This window comes from Battus philenor, unplaced genomic scaffold (assembly GCF_028537555.1).
Source record: "Battus philenor isolate CCGP_79_NKW_IND1 unplaced genomic scaffold, ilBatPhil1.0.hap1 SCAF_4, whole genome shotgun sequence".
In the NCBI taxonomy this organism is placed as follows: Eukaryota; Metazoa; Arthropoda; class Insecta; order Lepidoptera; family Papilionidae; genus Battus; species Battus philenor.
In genome coordinates this window covers 6,117,929-6,139,475 of record NW_027181704.1, presented here as the reverse complement: position 1 = coordinate 6,139,475, position 21,547 = coordinate 6,117,929, and the positions used below count along the sequence as shown (strand labels likewise).

The following is a 21,547-nucleotide window of genomic DNA, read 5'->3' as shown; positions in this document are numbered from 1 at the left end:
TACGGACAGGCAAGTGCAGAAAGCAAGACGCCAACCTACAGACAACCCCATTAATGTTGTCGGAAGACGGCGAATGCGGTCCACTTTCAACCGGTCCTATCCAAAGTCCCTCGCGGTGGTCTTTGTCCAGCAGTGGGCTCTTACGGCTGAAATAATGATAAAGTTAGAAGAAAAAACATGTAAAGTAATAACATTTAATGGAAAAACATGATTTACAATTTAGTACATTTTTCTCACGATCGTGTACCCATAATATATACACTAATTACAACGCATTTATTACCACGGCCATAATACATTATACATTACACTGCAAAAGGCACGATTTTAAATAATTTGTTTTAATGTCCTTAATATTATAAACTTTGGAATTAAAAGAATAATTTTATATATAACATAAATATAAGAAAAATGATAAGCAGGGTTTACTTCATAAGGTTGAAAGTAGGTAATGTCAACCTTCTCCCGAGGCGGCTTCCCGTCCCTACCTTCGCGACCAACGAGGGCTATCCGAGGTCCGTATCCTATCTGACATTGCCCAGTGGTCCTCGCTACCATCTCTAGCCACATACTCACATACATAACAACACACTTACACGTGAAGAGCAGCTGCCTTGTGCAACTGGAATCCGTCTGTCCAGTAATAATTTTTGGAACTTCACGGACCCTTCTGTTCCGACAACACAGTTCCAAAGAAGATGGAAAAGCCCTACGGGCTAACAGCGAAATTGTCATCAGAAAGAATAGATGTGAATATTCTTCACGAAAAACACAGTATTCACTTTTTAATAGTAACTTTGTTAACATGTGCGTAATATCGTATTAAGTTCTTAAGGATTACAAATAAATACATTTTGACTAATAATTTAAGCAAAGCATTGTTGCAAATAATAGAGAGAGAAAACAAGATAAAGAGAACAAAAAACGAAAGTTCCAGAGCACATGGTTCTTATAACAATTTCAGTGTTATTCCCTGCTTAAGTATCACTTTAACACATTTAAGCTTTTTTTTTAATAAAAAGTAATGTGTAAATAAACCTACATTAAAAAAATTATCCAGTTTTGTAAAAATGTAATACGCTTTCACAATGACAAAGATCCACGATCTTTGTTTAAAGAAAGATTTATTAGTAAGTAACAGCTTAGAATACATAAACAAAGGAATGAACTCGTATATTTTCGTTCGTTCGTATGCACCGAAAAATGATATCGTCAAAGTATGCCATATACGATAAGCAAAACTTATTATATTATTAATTTGGACTAATATTTTTTGATAATTTATATTTATAAAAATGCCTATATGAGATGGGGCTCAATACATTGTTACCTTTGTTTTTTTGAAGGCGTTCTTATGAAAGATGTCATTAATTAATAAACTAGTGATTAATGGTACATACATACACATGCGAATAGATATGTTTGTACAATGTATACAGAAATAGATAATAGACGAAGACAGTAGATGAAAAAAAGTCATTAAAATAAGAAATAAATAAACTGAAAATGTTTAGGTGACATCAAATTCCGGTGCATTTTAATAGCAATTTCAGAAGTTGCAATTATAAACAAAAATACTTAAAGTGCGGCGGTGGCAAAATAATACGCGTTATTACAATCTTGAATTATAATAATTATATTTTTACATTCTGTCGAAATTTTAGTTTACTACCAAGACAAATATGCGGCATCTCACATGTGTACTACCTTAGGCGTACTCTTGCCTCGCAACCAGTTCAGAAGTACTGTGGAAGTGCTCTGCGTGTCCCGAGCTGAAAATCAATATTTATTTATTTACAACCATTAGGCAATACTTCACTAAAGTATTATAATCATGCATATACACGATTAGAAATGAATACACAAGCTTTAAAGGGGTGAATACTCATCACAATCTAATTTTTAATGTTCATAAGAAAAAAAAATTAGCGCTGAAATATGTTACATAAATTATTTTTTGACTAAAAACTACTGACATTATAAAATCTGCAGGGACAGATAGTAGAACATGATTAATTTTAATATGTAGTAATTCTAATTTTGCAAACGTTTTTCTTACTTTATTCATCATTATTACGATATTTATTATTCCCGAAAATCAGGCATTTTTGATTAGGCTGTATCCCACATTAACTTATAGTAGCTATGATCCATGACTTTGTATAAACAGTTCATAGTCAAATAGTCTTGTTACACAAAAGTGCTAAATCAAATGCCAGGTATAATGTGTAGTAATATGTAGATTTCCGTTTTATTAGTTTTGATAGGTGATTAATCTAAGTAAAATATTCCTGAATTGAAATTAATTGTCACAAAACTTAACATTACGTGAAATATGCAATAATAATTACATAAAGTATGATGTGCTTGTGTGAGCTGTTCTAAGGCTTCAGGTGGTAAATTCGCCACGTCACGTTGTAACAAACGCATTCCAAGTTGCCTTTGTTCGCTCTCGTGCCGTAGTGTAACGTCTCTGCTGTGCTTTACACTGCGGAGTTCTGACAACCTGGTAACACAAGTAAATTTATTTGGTAACAAAAATGTTAGTCAGAAAGTTTAAAACGATTTTAGTGACACTTTATAGAACTTCGTTGGTCTAATATTGGCTTTATTAGGTTGTCTTTGCACATTAAACCCCATTTTTAAAGCTTTATTTTAAGGTTTGGGTGTTATCCATGTTTGGACATGTCAACCCCATTGTGACCATCATATTATCCATTACAACATTCAAAATCAATATAGAGACAAAACGCCAGTCTTTTATATCATTTAGCCACTTCCGATTGAGGTCCTGAAAAAATAGCATAAAAAACATGAAATTAATAAAAGCTACATCACATTTTTGCACTTACTTCGCTTGTAGTTTTGGTTTTTCTCCATCAAAATCACTTATGCTACTGCTTCGCGACGTTTGCCCTCGATGTGTATCCGCTTGTTCCTTTTCTATACTGAAAGTAGGTAATTCTGAAACAGAATCTTGGCTGGAGTCCATTGAGACATTTATCAGCTTACAGTTAGATTTCAATTCCTCATATGCTCGTAAGCTATCAGAAAGTCGTAGTTGAAGAGTATCTCTTTCCTCTAATAACTGCGTCAATTCCACAGTTAATTCTTCACAACGAACATCTCTTTGATGTAACATGTATAAGGCTATATCTAACTCGGCTCTAGGTACTGCGTCCAATAGATCTTTATTGAAATCTGTCTTGTCGCTGTCTGCAGGTTTCGTATCCTTCGCAAATGTTACATGCTTTTCAATTCTACTACTCGAAGATCGAATTAACGCCTGCATGTTTGAAATTTCATCTTTTAGAGACACTATTTCTAATTCTTGATTTTCTAAAGCTGTTTGCATTTCTGCTGATTTAGTTGCATATTCTTGCAATACAATGTTTAAATCTGTAATTTGTTTATTAAGACCTGTACATTCTATTATCTTGGCATTTAGTGCATCGGTGATATTGTTTATCTCACTTTTTAATTGTTCTTCTATACTCTCGCGTTGTTCCTTATTGTCATGAATTTTTAATCGAAGAACTGCTAACTCAGCCTCTTTTTCGTAGGTTAAATCTTCAACTTTCTTTTCATATTCTAATAATTGTTTTCTTACATTTTCGAACTCTTCATTTCGTTGTGTTATAACTGCAGAATAATCATTAGTTTTTTGAAATATTTCACTTTCTTTAATTTGCAATTGTTTAGATAAATCTTGTATTTTTTCTTCATAATTCATCCGTAATTCATCAATTTGCTGATTTAAATTATCATTCACAGATTTAGTAGCTATTAATTCTGTTTGCAAATTCTTAATTGTATTCTCAAAGTCCGTCGACTGAATTTGTCGTTGTTTCGTTAATTCTTCAATTATTTTTTCAAATTCTTCGTGTTGAACCAACATTTTGTTTTCATTAATCAATTTTTCATCTTCTGTTTCAGAACGAAGCATATCTAGCTGATGAATTACTTCAGCATATTTACTTCGGAGACTAGTTAAGTGTTCTTCTTTTTCTTGAAGTTTGCATTGTAAAGAATTGATTTGTTCTGTAGCAATAAGTTTATTTGTTTCATCTTGTGTAGCACTATGAACATTCTCGAGCAAAAGTTCATACTTTGATTCTGCTGCACTTAGTTGGGATCTGAGTTCATTTTCTATTGCTTGAAATTCATGTTCTCTTTGCGCTAAATGCTGTTTCCATAATTCGGCTATTTCATATCCCCGTTGATCAACAGCACTTGACACAGATGAACGCAATTCAGCAACGGTTGATAACAATTGATCATTTTCAACATTAAGATTCTTTATCTTAGATTTTAATTCCTCTACTTGTTTTTTATAATCATCTAAACTTTGCTTTAATTCCTTATTTTCATTTTCTAACAGTGTGATTTTGTTATTAGAATCTTCCAAGCTACTTCTCAGTTGACTACTTTGTTCTTCTATAAAGTTCAATTTTTCTGACACAAGTAAAAATTCTGATGCATCAATGGTCTCTTTTTCTCTTGAAATTGCATTACCTTTTAAACCCTCAAGTTCAGAGGTAAGCAAATTTATGGTATTATTAGCATCATCTCTTAAAGTATTTAATGAATTAAGTTCTTGTTGTAAGAGAGATATTTTATTTACAAATTCTGTGATTTTTGATTCATGCTGTCTGGTGTTTTCCTCATTAACTTTTGACATATCTTCATTTTTTATTATTAAATCCTTACATCGGTTTTCAAATTCTTTTAATTTATCATTAAGCGCAACAACCTCTTCTTTTAAAGAAGTATTACAATATTCAGTTTCTGATAGTTGTTTCAGGAAACTTTCGCAGTTTTCACATCTTACAGATTTTTTCAGTAAATCTTTTTCTAATTCGTTTACTCTGTTAGTCAATTCATCACTTTGTTCTGTCAATTTTTTGTTAAGAATATTTAATTCATCAATAACTGACTGTAATTCATCATTTTCTTTTTCAAGTTTATTTATTTCTTCATTGACAGGTTTATCTTGTATTGAACAGGGTATTTTATGTTCAATAGAATCTTTTGATTCTGTACTCCACTGTAGAGAGGATATTTTATCATTTGCTTGTTTAAAATTGTATTTCCAAAGTTCTAATTCATTATCCATTTTCTCCTTCATTTCCGTTAAACGATCATTAGCATTTTTGAATATTTCATTCTGTTTCTTTAGTGTTTCTTTTTCGCGTTTTTCTTTTTCTAATTCACTGTTTAATTCTTCTAATTTCTTTTCTAAAATATTAAGGTTGCTAGATAATTCATTTTCAATTGCTGCATCTAAAATTGATTGCTCTGATAACTGTTTTGATAGCTTAAGCTCCTTTGACAACATATCATTTGTAGATTTTAATTCTTTTAATTTTCTGACAACCTTTAATAATTTAACACTACTAGCGTCTAGATCAAGTTTTAACTTTTCGTTCTCATTTTTTAATTTTAAATTTTGCTCGTTTAGATTTGAATACAAAGGAGAAACTTCAACAGTTTCTTCTCCTCCAAAACCCCACCCTTCTTGTGAACTGAATGGATCTTCTTCACTAAGGTTATCATCTTTTTTGTAACAATCGTATTGTTTTTTAGGTACTATAATAGGCTCTTGTACAATCGTATGTGATTGATTGCCTCCCGTTGGATAAGATTGTACGAAAGTGCTTTCAGGCACTTTTTTGAATGAAGGTTCTTCATGCACAACTGAGGATTCTGAAACAATTTGTGATTGTAATGCTTCTAAATCAAAATTGCTTTGATCATTCACCTGCTCAATCATTGATGATATAGTCATACCCTCTGTTTTGGGGATATTCATTTCAAAAACTACCTTATTTTTTTCTGTCAAATTCTTTATTTGTTCATCTTTTTGCAGCAGTAATGTTTGAAGCTGATCATTATTTTGCTTGATTGATTCAAATTCTTTTGTCATATGCTCTATTTGGATTGACGAATCTGATAATTTTGATAACAATTCAGCTACTTTATTTTCTAAGCCTGTTAAAAGTTCTTTATCTGTTCTTTGCAAAGTTGTTATTTTATTTTCAAGTTCAAAGATGCATTCTTTCTGATTATTAACAAGCGCATTAAGCTTGTTTATTTCTGTTATGTACTGGTCTGTGTAATCTTTCTCAGCAACAACATTTATTTTATTTTTTTCAATCAATTTTTTATTTTCAACTGACAGTTCTTCCAAATTTATGCATAAGTTCTCATTAGTATCTTTGTACTCTTGTAACCTGTGCTCCATCTGAGTTAAATGTTCACTAACCTTTTCATATTTTTCGCTTAATGATTTCTTCTCTTTAATAGCGTTTTCAATTTGCGTATTAAATTCAGACTCCAATTCTTCAATTTCAATTTTTCTTTGAGTTAATAACATCTGATGATCACTTGTTACACGTTTAAGATTAACTTCAAGTTCATGAAGTTTACTTTGATATATACCTAGCTCAGATTCAGCTTCATCTACTTTGCTCGCTTTGTTTTGTAAAGAGTTACATTGCATCTGTAATTCGGAACATGAGTTTCTTAAATGTTGAATCTCTTCATTAGCATGCTGAATTTTAAATTGCAATTCTTGATTTTCAATTTCTACTTCATGGACCTGTTTCTCGACTACTCTGTCATGATCAATGAGCATTGCTAATCGATTCACTAGCTCATCCTCTTGATTTGTGTATTCACTATAAGCTTTTTGTTTTTCTTGTAACTGAGTATCTAATTGATCAGCTTTTCGCTCTAATGAATGTCTTCTGTTTTCCATGACTGATATACTCTCTTCTAAACGACAAATACGATTTTTGTATTTATCTATTTCAGCTTGCAAGCTTTCTATATACATATTACACTCTTGTACCTTAGCATCATGAGCAAACTGAAGCTGGTTAAATTGTTGGTTGTAAGCATCTATTTGACAAGATAGCTCTATTATATGATGCTCTTTTTGGCTAAGATCATTTTCTAAACAAGTTATTTTTGTTAAAAGATTAGTGCTATTTTTCTGATCAATTTCATATTCTACCAATTTTTTATTCAAAGTTTCAATTTGCTTTGTGAGATTTTCATTATCTTCTCTGGCACACATAAGCTCTCTATGTGTAGCATCTATTGACATATTCAATTTTGATATCTCTTCGAGAGCAGAAATACGTTTTTTATCCAATGTTTGATATTCTGTTTCTAGGTGAGATATATCTTGCAATCGTTGTTCTTTTATTAAATTATCATTTTGTTGATGAGCAAGTTCTTTTTCTAAATCCTTTATTCTATTTTGCAATTTTGGTATAACTTCATTCTCTGACAATAATTGTTCTATTTTTAAATTGTTATGTTCAAGTTGTTTTTGTGCATCATTATATTGTCCTTCTAATTCACTATAAAGAGAAGATTTTTTCTTTATATTCACAGCCAGTTTCTTTAATTTTTCTAATAATTCTTTATTTTTGTTTTCTAATACCACATACTGTTCATTTGCATTATCTTTATCATGAACAACAGAATTCAGCCTCAGACTCAATTCATTACACTGTTTCTTAAATTCTTCTACTGCATTAACTTTTTCAGATACTTCATTACGCAGTTTCTCATTTTCAATAGATTCCTTTCTTAATTGTAGTTTTATTTCGTGTATTTCTTCATCACGTTCCTTTGCCTCGTGCAATATTGTAGATAATTCAGTGTCTTGCTTCTGCTTCTGTATTTGTAATTCTTTGATAGCTGTTTGTTTTTCCATTAATGATTCTTGTATTTGTTTCAATTCTATTTCTAAATCATTACTTTTTACTTCTAAGGCTGTTTTTACAGACAACAACTCTACTTTTTCCTCTTCCAAAATTCTTAACTTTTCCTCACACTCTGCAAATTTTTTTTGATATATCATTATTTCTTTATTTAAAGATTTTACTAACTCTGCATTTTGATCTTTTGCTTTTTCTTCTTCAAGAAGTTCAATTGTTGACTTTAACTTTTGGGAAATGTCGTTTAGTTTAGTTATCTGATTGATATATTCGGCAATTTCTTTGTCCTTTTGTTGTAAAGAATTGCCATAGCTGAACATTTGTTTTTCATATTCCATAAGAAGGTTCTCCAGCTCATGTATTCTACTGTCACGGGCATTAATAGCCATAGAGTATTCTTGATGAATCTTTTGAACTTCTTGTTGTAACAAATCATTTGCGTGTTTGTAGTTGTTATCAGATTCAGAATCTTTTTGTGCAGCTACTAATTCACGTTTTAATTGAGAATTTTCTTCAGTCAAATGTTTTAATTGATTGTCAAGTTTTATTGTATTTTGTGCCAACTCTTGATGTTTTTGTTGCTGCTCTTCAAGAGATAATATCTTCATTTGACAATCGGCAATTTCAGCTTCTCGTTCTTTAATAGTTGTTTTTAGTTTAAGAATATCTTTTGTTAATTGCTTGACGGATTTTGACCTATTACCTTTATCACTGATTACTTTTTCGTCATGCGATGTTTCAACATTCCCTCCCTCTACACTTTCTTCCATAACTAGTGGTTTTGGTATTTCAATAGTTTCTTTCATAATATCTAATCTTTCACGTTTAAGTACTTCTATTTGGCTGTTTAACTCCTCAGTCAAAGATTGCAGTGTATTTTTTTCTTCACTTAATATGTCAATCTTATTGTTTAGAGAACTGCATTGCATCTTTAGTTCTGTTATTTTATCATGCAACTCTTTATTTTCTGTGCAAACTTTATTCATATTAGCCATTACTTCTTGCCTTTCTTGGGTAAATAGTTCTACTTTTTTATTTAATTCTGCGCTTTGTTCAACAAGATTTGTCATACTTTCTATACATTCTGGCTCAATAATTTTGGTTTGCAACTGGCTATGATCGTGTTTAGTTTCCATAGTCTTATTATATTCTTCAAGCTCCAGTTTCTCCTGTGTGGTTAATGATTCAACCATTTCAATAGATTCTGTTGAACTCACTTTTTCAGCACTTAATTTTTCAAGTTTATCTGTTAATTCCATATTTTCTTGTATATAGTTTTCCAGTTTACGAATTATGTCTTCTTTTTCTTCTTGTAATGTTTTAAGTGCTTTCATCGATTGCTCTTTATCTAATTTTAAATTATCAATTACAAGCTCCATTTCCTTTTTCGAAGCAATTAGTTCATCAATTTGCTCTTCTAATTGTACAGATTTAATTTCGGAACAAACATGATCATTTTGAAGCTGAGCCATATCTGCTAATTTATCCTCCATTTCATCACTCTTTTGTTGCAGTACATGTAGTTCTGTAATAAAAAATTATATGAGTATTATGAGAAATGTGACTTGGTACATAAACATATTATCGACATGATTAAAAATACCTTGAACCAAATCGAATTTCTGTGTTTCTAATAAAGTGATAGAATTAAGTCTTGAATCTGCCAAATTTTCCATTTCTACTAATTTCTTGTATACTTCAGTTTCCGTTACTGCAAATAAAAGAAAAAAAATGTTGTTATTACTGTCACTATCTTAACTTTTTAAAAATCCTCGATAAACTAATCATATCTAATTTATTTGCCATAATGCATCTCATGGTTCCCAGACTTCTTACTTTTGCAATATAATGGTAGAATTTTTTTTAATTAATTCATAATTTTTTTTTTTATTATACACATTGTAATGCAATTGTTGAAAGGTAAATGAATATTTTGTGTATTTGGGAGTGTACTTACATCTACCGCTATCGTAGTCAACCAGATGTAGCTGCAGGTTGCCCTTTTCTTCTTCCAACTCTGCAACTTTTTGTGATAATTGATGTATTTCTTCATTAAGTTTTACTATTTCAGAATTTGCATCTGATACTTTGCTGAAATTATCTATGGTTTTCTGCATTTGTTTAAGTTTTATCTTATAGTTTGATTTGACTTTAATCATATTTTTATTAGCTATTTCTATCTCGTCATTAAGTAGCGCAATTTGATTTTCGGCAGATCTCAATTTTTCTTGCAAAGTATTAACATCATCAGATATACTTTCACACAGTGTTATGCTAATAGGTTCTGTAGTTTTAATTTCCGATATGTTTGTATCGAAAGGTTGGCTGTTTAATGCTTCAGTTGAAACTCCAACATCAACATTATCAATATTAGATTTACATGTTTCAATTTCCAATTGCATTTTGCGAACAGCGTTTTCCTTCTCATTGTTTTCCGATTGTAACCTAGATATTAATTCATCTTTTTGTGATATTAAATATTCCTTCTCTAATATATCTTTATTAAGAGACTGGACTAACATTTCATGTTTAGAAATGTCACTTTTAGACTTTTCTGTTTCATGCTGTGTTGAATCAATTGACAAATTACTCCATGGCGATTTACTTTTCGATGAATTACTCCTTCCTCCTTTTCGAGTAGGATGCGGGCTAGACGACACTTTCTTAATAGGTGAGCTTGATGTAGGTTTTTGCTCAACATTTATTGAAGCTATTTGATTTTCTAGGTCTTTATTGGTTCGTCGAATTTCACAATTTATTTGTTCCAATAATTCAATTTTCTTTGTTATTTCAACCATATTGGCTATTTCTAAACTTCCTTTTTCTTCTCCTACATCCTTGACTTCAACATCAGATTGTTTTTTCTCGACAGTTATCTGTGATAAAGCCTCTATTTTTTCTTGTAAGTGGAGTATCTCCTTGTTCTTTGATTCTAATTCTTCTGCTAATTTTGAATGTGCTAAGCTGATCTCAAATCGTGAATTTTCTAATATTGAATTAGCTTCTTCAAGACTTTTTATTTTTTCCTCTTGTTCCTCTATTTGTTGAATTAATCTTTGTTTTTCATCTTTCCATTCAGCTTCCATTTTGATAAAATTTGACTGCATTTTAGTCATTTGCTGCCGAGTGTCTTCAAGTAAATCAAAGGTATCCTTCTCTGGAAAATATACATTTCTAATAATTTAAGATTGAATAGTTTTTAATATAACAGATTAGTAGATACCTTATATGTAACTTACTATCTTTATAATTTTGTAGAGGCAAGCTTACCTTTTTTACTTAAGCTATCTGATATTAATGTTGTAGCTTTATTTTTCGCTTCAATAATTTGGTCTTTTTCATTAATTTTCTCTTGCAAATCTAATATTGTTGTTTCCAATGCTTTCATTTTTACTTGCATTACACTAAGAACATTCTCTTTTTCTTTTATTGTATTTATTAATCTTATCGCATCAGAACTATCATTTCCCTGCAAATAAATTTTAGGTCATTAATATTAGAACAATATTTCTTAAATTAATCGCAATACAATCATTAATTTTACTAAAAGAATACCTATATATTATAATATACTAAATATTTTTTGAAGTATTTTTGATATAATACAAACCTTCTTTGCATCCTGTACATTAATATCATATGATTCTTTTTTGGTAGATGAAGATTTTTTCATAGGTCTTTTACTTATTTCTTTGTATTGTTTTATCCTTTCCATAATAAGTTCTTTCTGTCTCAAGGTGTTTGCCAAACTTTCACTTATGCCTGGAACTTAATTATTAGAAGGGTATTATTAATTACAATTAAAGCATTTAATTTTTTCAACTTTTATGTTTCGAATGTCCCTCAGCAGACTATTAAATCTGAAAAACTCTTCAACGAGACGCCCTACAGTAGTTTTTTCATATATTTTTCTAAATATGTACCTCAATCTGATAACAATTTAAGTGTAATGTTAGCAATTAATCTTCCCAGGTAAATGAAAAAAAAAGCAATTAATTTAATATAACCTATTTATAATGTTGTCTAGACAACTTGAAAGAATTACTTTCAAATTCAACAGTTAGGTAGAGTCTAATAATATATAACTGAGATCAAAACATAAAACTATTTTATTGTAAAGTTAGAATATAATACTTGAAATCAAACACAACACATTTCTTCTGAGATCAATCTTCAATAAGAATATTCTGCAAACATTGAAAACTTTACTAAACAAAATGTATCCTGAAGTGGTTTTCTTTAGAAATTTTAACAAATAATATACAACAGTCTATGTAACATTTAATAGTAGTTTCAAAATTCAAGGAAAGTAAGTACATACATCTACATACATCATAGTAGTATATACATCATCATTTGTCAGATTGTTGATCTTAGGCATAATTCAATAACTACAAAACACAGAACCAAACCACTTTTGCAATTATCTCTTCAAGAGTCTCATGTCCACATTAAGTTTATTAAAAAAAATTAATTTTATGAACTTTTGTTAATTGCTAAAATTTGTATATTATGTAAACTTAACAATGCTTTATAGTTATTTAAGTAACATGCTTACTATTTAATGCATCTTGAACAGACAAGGTAGTAGAGGTATCAGTAGCAACAGAGTAACCAGTTCTTTCACTCATGGTGGAAGCCATTTCTGAAGCAGTATCTGTAACATCATCATCTGAAACAACAAAATTACCTATAAATATAAAAAAAATATGTGAAGATGACATAAAATTTTTATATCTTTTCATTTTGATTAGTTTTTAAGAAAATTCTTCATATTATGTTAGTTAAAAACTGAAGCAAATAGTATATATTGTTTTTTTCTCTTTTTTGGCATTTAGAACTATGAAGAAATATAAGAATATTTTCAAATTTTACATTATTAGTGATGTTTAATATATTTCCTTGGTTGTGTGCAAAAGTATGAAAAAAAGGATAGAAAACGTGATGAATAAATTGAAAGATTTGACAAAGATATCGTGAAGGATAAAAGATAAGGACAAAAATGAAATTCTCAGTGAAAAATTTATTAAGAACATATTGTCTTTGGGTACCTAACACAGAGGATTGTACCAGAGGCCCCTAATAACTGAGGCCATAAAATAATATTAGTGTGTGTTACCTAGTGTTTTTTTTATATAATAACAGACTGCCATTACTATATTGGATTTGTAATAAGACAAATCTTCATGTAAAAATAACATGTATACTAAAAATGGGTACGAGGGAATTTAAATGAAAGAGGTGATGAATGGGCACTTTAAACTTTATAAAAACCCTAATCAATACAATTAAATCCAAACCCACTAAAATGTGATATAACACTACAAATCATCAGGACATTGGTAGCTCAGAAAAATTATAGTACTTTTTTTAAGGGTACCCTTACAACACTGTATGCACATCCAATGCCTCAGTCATACTCCCTTACAATGAGTGCTGCATACCATTCAAAATGGCGCTAAAATAAAAAAGATCATGATACAATCCATTGAAAAGTTCGATTTAAGTTCTTGAGTAATTACATAAGTGATTACAAGACAAATTCACAAAACAATCTACATGTCCTTGTTTTTTTAATAGTTAACAGAGCAAATTTCTTCTTATCAACACTTCCTAACTTCTTAACAACAAAAGTTTTGGAACCATTGTTTGCTGACACATTCTGTTGATTGGGGTTGCTACTCTTTTTTCCCTTAATAATAATAGTCATGTTTTGACTCTTTGGTTATTACACTATACCACTAACATACAACTGAGCTCACATATGTTTGCAATATACCCAATATAAAAAGACAAGCTGCATGTACATCATCTAGTATAAAGCACTAAAGCCATCTACTTGAAGGTTCACCACTTTTTATTGGACTATTATTACAATTGTTATTAATCCGTTATATGGACTACAAATATGCAGAGAAAATTTTTTGGTTACATGAAAATATTGACTATTGGTTTGTAAAACAAATATTACAGTGTTTCATAGCAAAATAACTTTAGCAAGCGAGAATTAAAGTCATAACATTGAATTACACTAAAATGTTATTTATATTTAATTATCTGTATTTAAAAATTCATATATATATAACAATTATCAACAATTTGTTTAAAGCACCTTAGATATTTACCTAAAAATGTTTATCGGTAAAAAGTATGGAGACAGCTTTAATAAAAGAAAATTAAAAGCAGCTATTATTGTCATGTCTATTAAGAGGTTAGTTTGTAAACACACCATTCTTGAATTAACAAATAGTGACTTTAGGTAAATATACCTTTGAAGATCTTATAACTTCACATTACAGATAAATTACATAAAATACATTTTACAATATGAAGTAAAATGCATACCAAATGGTTTTCCTAATAGTTCTGCTGTTGCTTTTCGATGCTCTTTGATGCGTTTTGACACCAGTGCAGCATTTTCGAGACATTTTTGTGCACGCTCAAACTTAATCTGTCTGTCAGAAGATGTAGTGTGCTAAAAACAAAAAGTGTATTTAATACATTCTACACAACAAGTATCTGAATACAATATATATGTATATAATTATATACATGTATAAATATATAGGTCTATGATAATGATATGAGATTTCCAACTATATACTTACTCATCATGATATCTCTGGAATCATAATGTTCAGAGAGTTAAAATTTGGTAGGAATATTTCATTCACTGAGCAGTTATTTTATGAAATTTCATTTGCAAGTGGTTGCGGTTTATTACATTTGCAAAGCAGATGAAGGATAGCTTATATGTATTTACACTACTGTATATTTATTCTCTTAATTAGTTAATATTATCACACATTAAAAGGTGACATAGATGCCAATGATACAACTTGAAACAGAATATACCTTTTTATATACATACTTTCTTCTATTAGCAAATAAATGTTCACAACCCTAGTACATCATTGATATTTGCATGGCCAATGTTAGAATAAATCTTTAACATAAAACATAATCAGACATTTTAATTGTCTAGAGGTGGTAAAAATCATTTAAAAGCAGTATAGGTCAGTTATCCTAAATGAACATACCAATATTTACATATAATATATTTACAGTCAACATCCAAATTTTCTAAACAAAATAATTTTAATTAATACAATATCATCTCTAATGTTACTAAAAAAAATTGTTCCAAAACAGTTATGTTTACAATGTACATATTATACATTACAATTGTGTACATGTATTATACAACATAATGTATTGTTAATTTGGAAATCAAAACGACAATAATGTATATCTTTATGCCAAAATATTTTTATTAACTGTTATTATTAACACAAAATCAACATATTAAGTTATAAAATAGCCAACTGTATTAATAGGAACTATAATTATATGTATAACAATAATTTCATTACCTTTATGTTTTTAACACTAGAAACATTTGTCCCTTCTCCTAGAGTTACTGCTATATTGGTATCAGAGGTATCCGTCTGATCCTTCTCAGGACGATTATCGACCTTTTTATTGTCAGACATGTTTTTACATTAACTACGCACATTAAAGCGTTAATATTTTATCACCTATCTACACGATACAACTGCAATGGACACAGAAATGACTATTATCAAATAAAGAGATTATAAACACAATATTTTGCCACCACCTGGATATCTAATTGCATGCTATTGCCATTTTTTAATCCACGTCAACTTCATCACAGATTGATAATAACAGTCAGTAATAGTGTAGTAACTTTAGTCTGTCTAATGTTTACAATTGATTTTGACTCGACACATTTTTCAAGAGAAGAGTCAATAAAGGCATTAAATACGCTTTGAATATATAATTTTTGCGTTATACAATTATGGTTCAATTTAATTTTTTAGGTTTTTACATACGATATTTGTCAATCTTCTAAGATTATTTTTTTTTTAAAAATTGAGTTATTAAAATATGTAATTATTTAGAAATAAACTATATAGATATAATTTTATTGTATATTATTGCATAAGTATGGAATACTAGTAAATCACACATATAAAAATGGATATATTTTTTATTCATAAATATTGAAAACAAATCAATTTTACATTGAAAAAAGTATTTACATGTTGAGAGTTTTTGATAAATGATCTTATTTACAAATGATAAGTCCTTTTTTGGATACAGGAATCAAACGTCCAAATAATTTTATGCACTATATCGATCGCCGATATAATGAAAAATAAAATTATGATTAAGTCCTTCATCGCTTACAGGATACCAAGTTCAAGCACATAAAACCTATTTCTAAATCTATTATATTAGTAATTTACTCGCTCAATATGAGCTGTTTTTCTTAATGTTTTCAATATAGATGTTTTCATCAAGATATATATTTACATTAAGTTAATATATATAAAAAATATACTAATAGCTATTTCGTATAAAAATTTTGCATCTGATTATGCTGTGACAACAATGTTACAAAGGTACAAAAATCATAATGACTTAAGGACTGCTTTGACAGAATTAGTAAAAACTGAAATTGAGATAATTTTAGCCAGCTGAAAATTTTAAGTTGTATGTTGTTTAATTTAAAATAGTTAAATGGCATCGTCTCGTATTCAGGTATAATAATTTTGCTTAACTCTTTAAAATGCAAGTTACATCATCATTGTTTTTCTTTGATTATTATGAATTTGTTATCAAAAATTGTTTGTTAATTATTTAGGCTACTGCACGCCAGTTATCTAAAACATTTAAAAAGAAAAGTAGATTCGATATCGGAATTGCGTCGGAATTACCACAAGCTTATAAGAAGTTTTGGCGTGAGTGGAAAGTACTGAAACCTGCAGCTGTCCATTTTATCCCCCAAGAAAGCAAATGGAAACGTGATGAATTTACTGGTGAAACTTTACCCGTGCAGAATATTCCCATTCCATTGAAACATCCTGCTGAAATTCACGAAGGTATTTGGGGTGGTGAAGCTGTGATAAAAGGTTAGTGTCTTTATTTAAGGTTATACTATACTTAATTACAGAAAATGCAAAACTTATCTCAATTGTTATTAAATACGATTTAAGAAAGCAAAACACATGGGCATAATCTCAGTAAACATGTTAAATTTGCACTATGCAGACTAGAGCTTTTGCTTTGTGTTGACTGTGAAAATAGAATCTAGCTAAGTTAAGTGGCGTGTTTTGAACTAATTTTTATTGATAGTGATTAACTTTCCGTCACTATTTAGCTGTTAACAATGTAATTAGATTTAAAGTTAAAAAAAATATGTAGTTTTACAATCATCTGGGGTGACAAAGGTTTCAATTTTTTTTAAAGATCCCTGGTGTAATTTTTGTGTTAGTTTAACTTATACTAGCTTTTTTTAATTATTAATTTAATTAACAAATTATTCCACAAATCATTTTGTCAATTACATGTGTTTATTGTATTACCGTCAACTGTGGCAACTTTACTTTCTATGGGCAACTTGACCTACGACGACTGCGGCCACAAATATTAGTTTAAAACCATTTTTTGTTACATAAACTATATTTTGTGCATTTGAATAGATTATAGATTAAATTCTGGCAGGCCAAAAAGTGTTTCACTCAGGTAATGTCGCTATTAGTCCAAATATTGTCATTTTTCTTTGCATCGGTCAATTTGTGTTTGTGCAGCTCCCGAAAACTTTTGAAATTTTTAAGAAAAATCGAACTTAAAATAAGAGCTTGGTGTTGAATAATAAGAGTTATATTGTCATGTTACTGTGTATTTAACGTATAAACAGTTTCAACAACTAGTTCTGTAATAATGAACAAAGGTGGAAATGATATTTACATTAGGTCAAAATACCACAGCATGGTTAGTGGCATCTTTACCTAATAGTAGGGTTGTCAAATTAGGAAATTCATTTAATGTGTAAAACATATTAATTATTTATTTAAAAATCGGTTAATAGTATTGTTTTTTTAAAACCATTTTTAAATATACTTTTATATTTAAAAAAGGGTTTTAAAAAAACATATTTAATATTCATAATAATATTCAGCTAGATTACAAATTTTTCCTTTTTATTTGTAAAGACAGCTTATGTATTAAATTAATTTTCATCTAAAATTTTCTACATTGATACAAGGACCAACTTACACTGCGGTCAACCCAAAATATAACGAAAGCACGTGCAGAAGAAACAGTTATAGAATTTCAAGAGTATTTCCAAAATTAAATTAATTAACAGCAGTTTTACTAACTATACTTAGTTACTTTTTAAGTTTTAATTAGATAATAAAAAAATACAATTTTTTGGTTTTTATTTTTTTAAAGAAAGTGACAGCCCTGAGTTAATCCATAAAATAACATAAAAGTCAGGAAATCTTTAGTTAACTTTACCTTACATTAAGTTAATTAATACAGACAAAAAAATAGTCTCAATACCATGTAGGTGCTTTTACTACTCACATGTAAGAGAATGTTTTCATAAAGTAGCAATTAGAATAAATTCACAAGTGCACACATTTGTTTAAATTATTAAATATTGGACAACGGGTAAAGTTGCCAAAAACTTGTTAACATTATGCAAGCTATGATTTTGAACTTAACAATCAATCTATTAATTATTTTGTAGAATTTTACTGATTAATATGTAGAAACATGTCCAGTTCAACAGATTATGCAATGATGGAAAAGATAACTCATTTCTTGTTTCGACAGTTTCATAAAATATTGAAAAACATGGTATAGTTGCAACAGTTGACGGTACCCAATTCTTTACTGCAAATTATCAAAAAATATTGAATTATAATAATGAGATAATGGAGATATTTCATGGACCTACAATTTGTAAGAGAATAAAAAGGTGCTAATGACAATAATTCTAAATATGGTATAGAGTAAGAAATAATGCCTTCTTCTCAATACCATCAACAGTCTGAAAATAGCACTTATTATGGAAAGAAAATTTTGTTAGCATAGAGAGAGATGTTAACCATACCTGCTTGTTTGAGTGGGACAACAAAATAAATGTGTGGAAGAGGAGACTGAAAATAGTTTCAATTGTTAAAATATCTATTTGTAACTTGAGTTGAAGCTACCTTAGCCTTTAGCAAACAACTTTAGGCAAATGTGCACCCATTTTAGATTTTTACCATCACTAGAAAAGCTTTTTTAATTGTTTTTTGTGAATAGATTGAATAACATGTTTCTTTCAGGTTTTCAAAAACGAGATGAAAGAAGGCGCAGAGTGCCTCACTACTGGGTGCCAGTACTGAAGAGAACAGTAGTTCGCTCTGAAGTTCTGAACACACATCTTTCTGTTACTGTAACAGATAGAACAATTAATTTAATCAATGACCATTATGGGTTTGATCATTACCTGCTCAAGACTCCTGCATGTGACCTTGTGTCTATGCTTGCGCTAAAACTTAAAAAGCAAATTCTAATAGAATTAATGAATGGATGTCCAAGATATGCAAACAATCCTCAAAAGCAAAAAGAAATTTATGATGAATACAAGACCTATCTATCTTCAGTAAGTATTTATAACAGTTACTAGACTTGAAAAAGAATATAGGGCCACATAGATAAATTTTATTGTATCATAGATATATAAAAATTGGTGCACCTGTTAAGAGTTTCAAATTACTTCACCAATCTTTCTAGCTATTACAACTTATTTTAACAATACAAAAAAAAGAATTACAATGTTTTTTACTAATCACTACCCAAATTAAAACTTATGACTATAATTAATGATAAGTGTCACCAACTCAATCCAACCTGGTTGGGTTTCAAAGAGGATTTGGCACCAAAGACCAAATTAATACAATGTCACACATTATGCAACTTGTTTTTGCATTATCAGCTAGCTGTCTTGTATTTTTGGACTATGAAAAGGGCCTTGAATACCATTGAAAATTGGCAGTCTGGAATTCATTTTAATGGTGCATGCTAGTCGGAGGAATTATTAACTGATTGAAAGTAAATGCTGCAATACCATGTCTGTCAAAGATAGAGAAGTGAAATGAAACTGCTGAAAGTGGGTAGGAATGTACTGAAGATAGTTTCAAAACACTAGATTGCACGGAGTAAAACATGTCTTAAAGTGGAGATTGCATTTAGCTATTAACTCATAAAAAAGTTTGAATTGATGTGAGAGTTGTATTATAGTCAGTAGCATTCAGATAATGGTATTTTCTTTACAGTACACCCCTGAGGAAATAGAATGGTATGGTTTGACTTGGTATGAAGCTTTGACTAAGGTAGCCAAGCAAAAGGAAGCAGAAAATAAGCCAGTTCCTTTAAAAAACATATATAGAAAAAAATTGGTAGAAAAATTAAAAGCTGCAGAAACTGAAGATAAGAACAATGCTACTGATGAAATATCGTAAGTTTTTTTATGTGTGATTAATATGCAAATTATCATGACTAAAATTTCATGTTTACTTTAGCATATATGTGAAAAATATACAAACAAACTGATCACAAGATGCATATGCAGAAATATTTAAATTCATTGACTGTCCATGAGTATGTCTGAAAAATATAGATGTTATAAAAATATTACTGCAATTTGTAAGTTATATACCAAACCTTTCACGTGGCACATCATCAACTGATAGACACCCACTGTACAGCATAAGCATTCCCTTAAGATTGTTCCAATGACTGGTCTTGTGCTGTATCCAGCGACATTGGCTTTGTCATTGGTCCACCTAGTAGGGCTACCCACATGAGTATACTGGCTCATGATCACCACATTGCACATAGTACATTATTATAAGATTAATAATCTCTGTAGCAAATCATATTTTATTATAACTTCTAGTTTATCCCAAACTTAATTAATACCGGCTTTATAATTTACTAAGTTAAATATCTGATTTATTAAATTATTTTTGTTTACAGGACCACTACATCTTGGCTATCAAAAATGAATCCTTTTGGCAAAAAAGATGAAGCCTAGGTAACAAACCCACCTTTTTGGCCAAAAGGTAATGTAGCAATTTGAATTATTAGGTGTTCTTGAAAATATTGTGTTATAGAAAAAATATAATAAAAAATATAGTTAGCTGTGTTAACATGGCTTTTTTGTTTTACTTTATTTATAAAACTCTTATTGGGTTGTTTTAATAAAGTTATAAATGTCAAATTCATTGATTTTTTTCCAACTTTATGGAAGAAAGATAAGAGTATAAAATAGCTCTGCATATTTTATAACATTATACATGTCCAATAAACATATATTGTTGATTCTTCTGTACTCTGTCTTCGACATGCATTCCCACATTAAACTATATCCACAAAAACAAACATTAATAATGATAAAATTAATCTGCTAGAAAATGAAAATACTTTCATAATTTTTAATTTTCACAAGCTTATGGTTAAGAATATTAGGATGCTTATTATTAAAAGGTTCTTTAGTAACATAAATCTGTCGGTTTCAATCTTTATCACCCATTCAAATGAGACAATTAAAACGTGCTTGATAGAAAGAGAAGAAAGGGAGAAGATAAACCACATGTATGTGCTCAGGTAGTTTCCAAAAAGATCCTTTTGATAATTTTTGTGTAACTCATTGTAGTAACCTCTATAATGCTTAATAAAAATTAACATTTGATAATTTTCCAATAAAAATTCTCGATGCTAAAGCCTAATAACATGGTGACTTTTCACAGCACGAAACAATCATGACGAAATAATATGCAACCCAATAAATCTGACAAAAATTTCAAAAGTATGTAGATTGAAAAGGCTATTAATAAAATCAAAAGACAATATTATAATTAAATTAAACAAACAAGATATGATAATATGTTTATTTGCAAAACAAATTTTGGATAATGTATAAAAATATTAACACGGAACTATATACT

At 29.4% G+C, this 21,547-nt stretch overlaps 2 protein-coding genes across 2 annotated transcripts; one reads left to right on the top strand and one right to left on the bottom strand.

Moving 5' to 3' along the window:
* Nucleotides 1–180: 180 nt before the first annotated feature.
* On the bottom strand, nt 181–15,392 carry LOC137928843 (protein lava lamp-like). Its single transcript, XM_068771835.1, has 10 exons — nt 15,107–15,392; nt 14,079–14,208; nt 12,292–12,405; nt 11,344–11,501; nt 11,004–11,202; nt 9,691–10,890; nt 9,337–9,444; nt 2,853–9,258; nt 2,352–2,506; nt 181–1,772 (listed from the first exon to the last, which is right to left on the bottom strand). The coding sequence occupies exons 1-10, from the start codon at nt 15,224–15,226 to the stop codon at nt 1,693–1,695; spliced, it is 8,670 nt and encodes a 2,889-aa protein (XP_068627936.1). The 5' UTR covers nt 15,227–15,392; the 3' UTR covers nt 181–1,692.
* A 780-nt stretch (nt 15,393–16,172) lies between these two features.
* mRpL28 (mitochondrial ribosomal protein L28) lies at nt 16,173–20,754 on the top strand. The gene is made up of 5 exons (XM_068772113.1): nt 16,173–16,301; nt 16,405–16,672; nt 18,881–19,200; nt 19,874–20,055; nt 20,577–20,754. The coding sequence occupies exons 1-5, from the start codon at nt 16,281–16,283 to the stop codon at nt 20,632–20,634; spliced, it is 849 nt and encodes a 282-aa protein (XP_068628214.1). The 5' UTR covers nt 16,173–16,280; the 3' UTR covers nt 20,635–20,754.
* The last annotated feature ends 793 nt before the right edge of the window (nt 20,755–21,547 follow it).

What these genes read in the sequence shown, in the direction of transcription:
- LOC137928843 (XM_068771835.1), bottom strand. Translation starts at nt 15,226, where the DNA reads ATGTCTGACAATAAAAAGGTCGATAATCGTCCTGAGAAGGATCAGACG. An exon ending in GAAATTCGATTTGGTTCAAG is followed by an intron (nt 9,259 to 9,336) that starts GTATTTTTAATC and finishes TTTTTATTACAG; the next exon opens with AACTACATGTACTGCAACAA. An exon ending in AAACCAAAACTACAAGCGAA is followed by an intron (nt 2,507 to 2,852) that starts GTAAGTGCAAAA and finishes TTGTGTTACCAG; the next exon opens with GTTGTCAGAACTCCGCAGTG.
- mRpL28 (XM_068772113.1), top strand. Translation starts at nt 16,281, where the DNA reads ATGGCATCGTCTCGTATTCAG. An exon ending in ACAAGACCTATCTATCTTCA is followed by an intron (nt 19,201 to 19,873) that starts GTAAGTATTTAT and finishes TTTTCTTTACAG; the next exon opens with TACACCCCTGAGGAAATAGA. An exon ending in AATGCTACTGATGAAATATC is followed by an intron (nt 20,056 to 20,576) that starts GTAAGTTTTTTT and finishes TTTTGTTTACAG; the next exon opens with GACCACTACATCTTGGCTAT.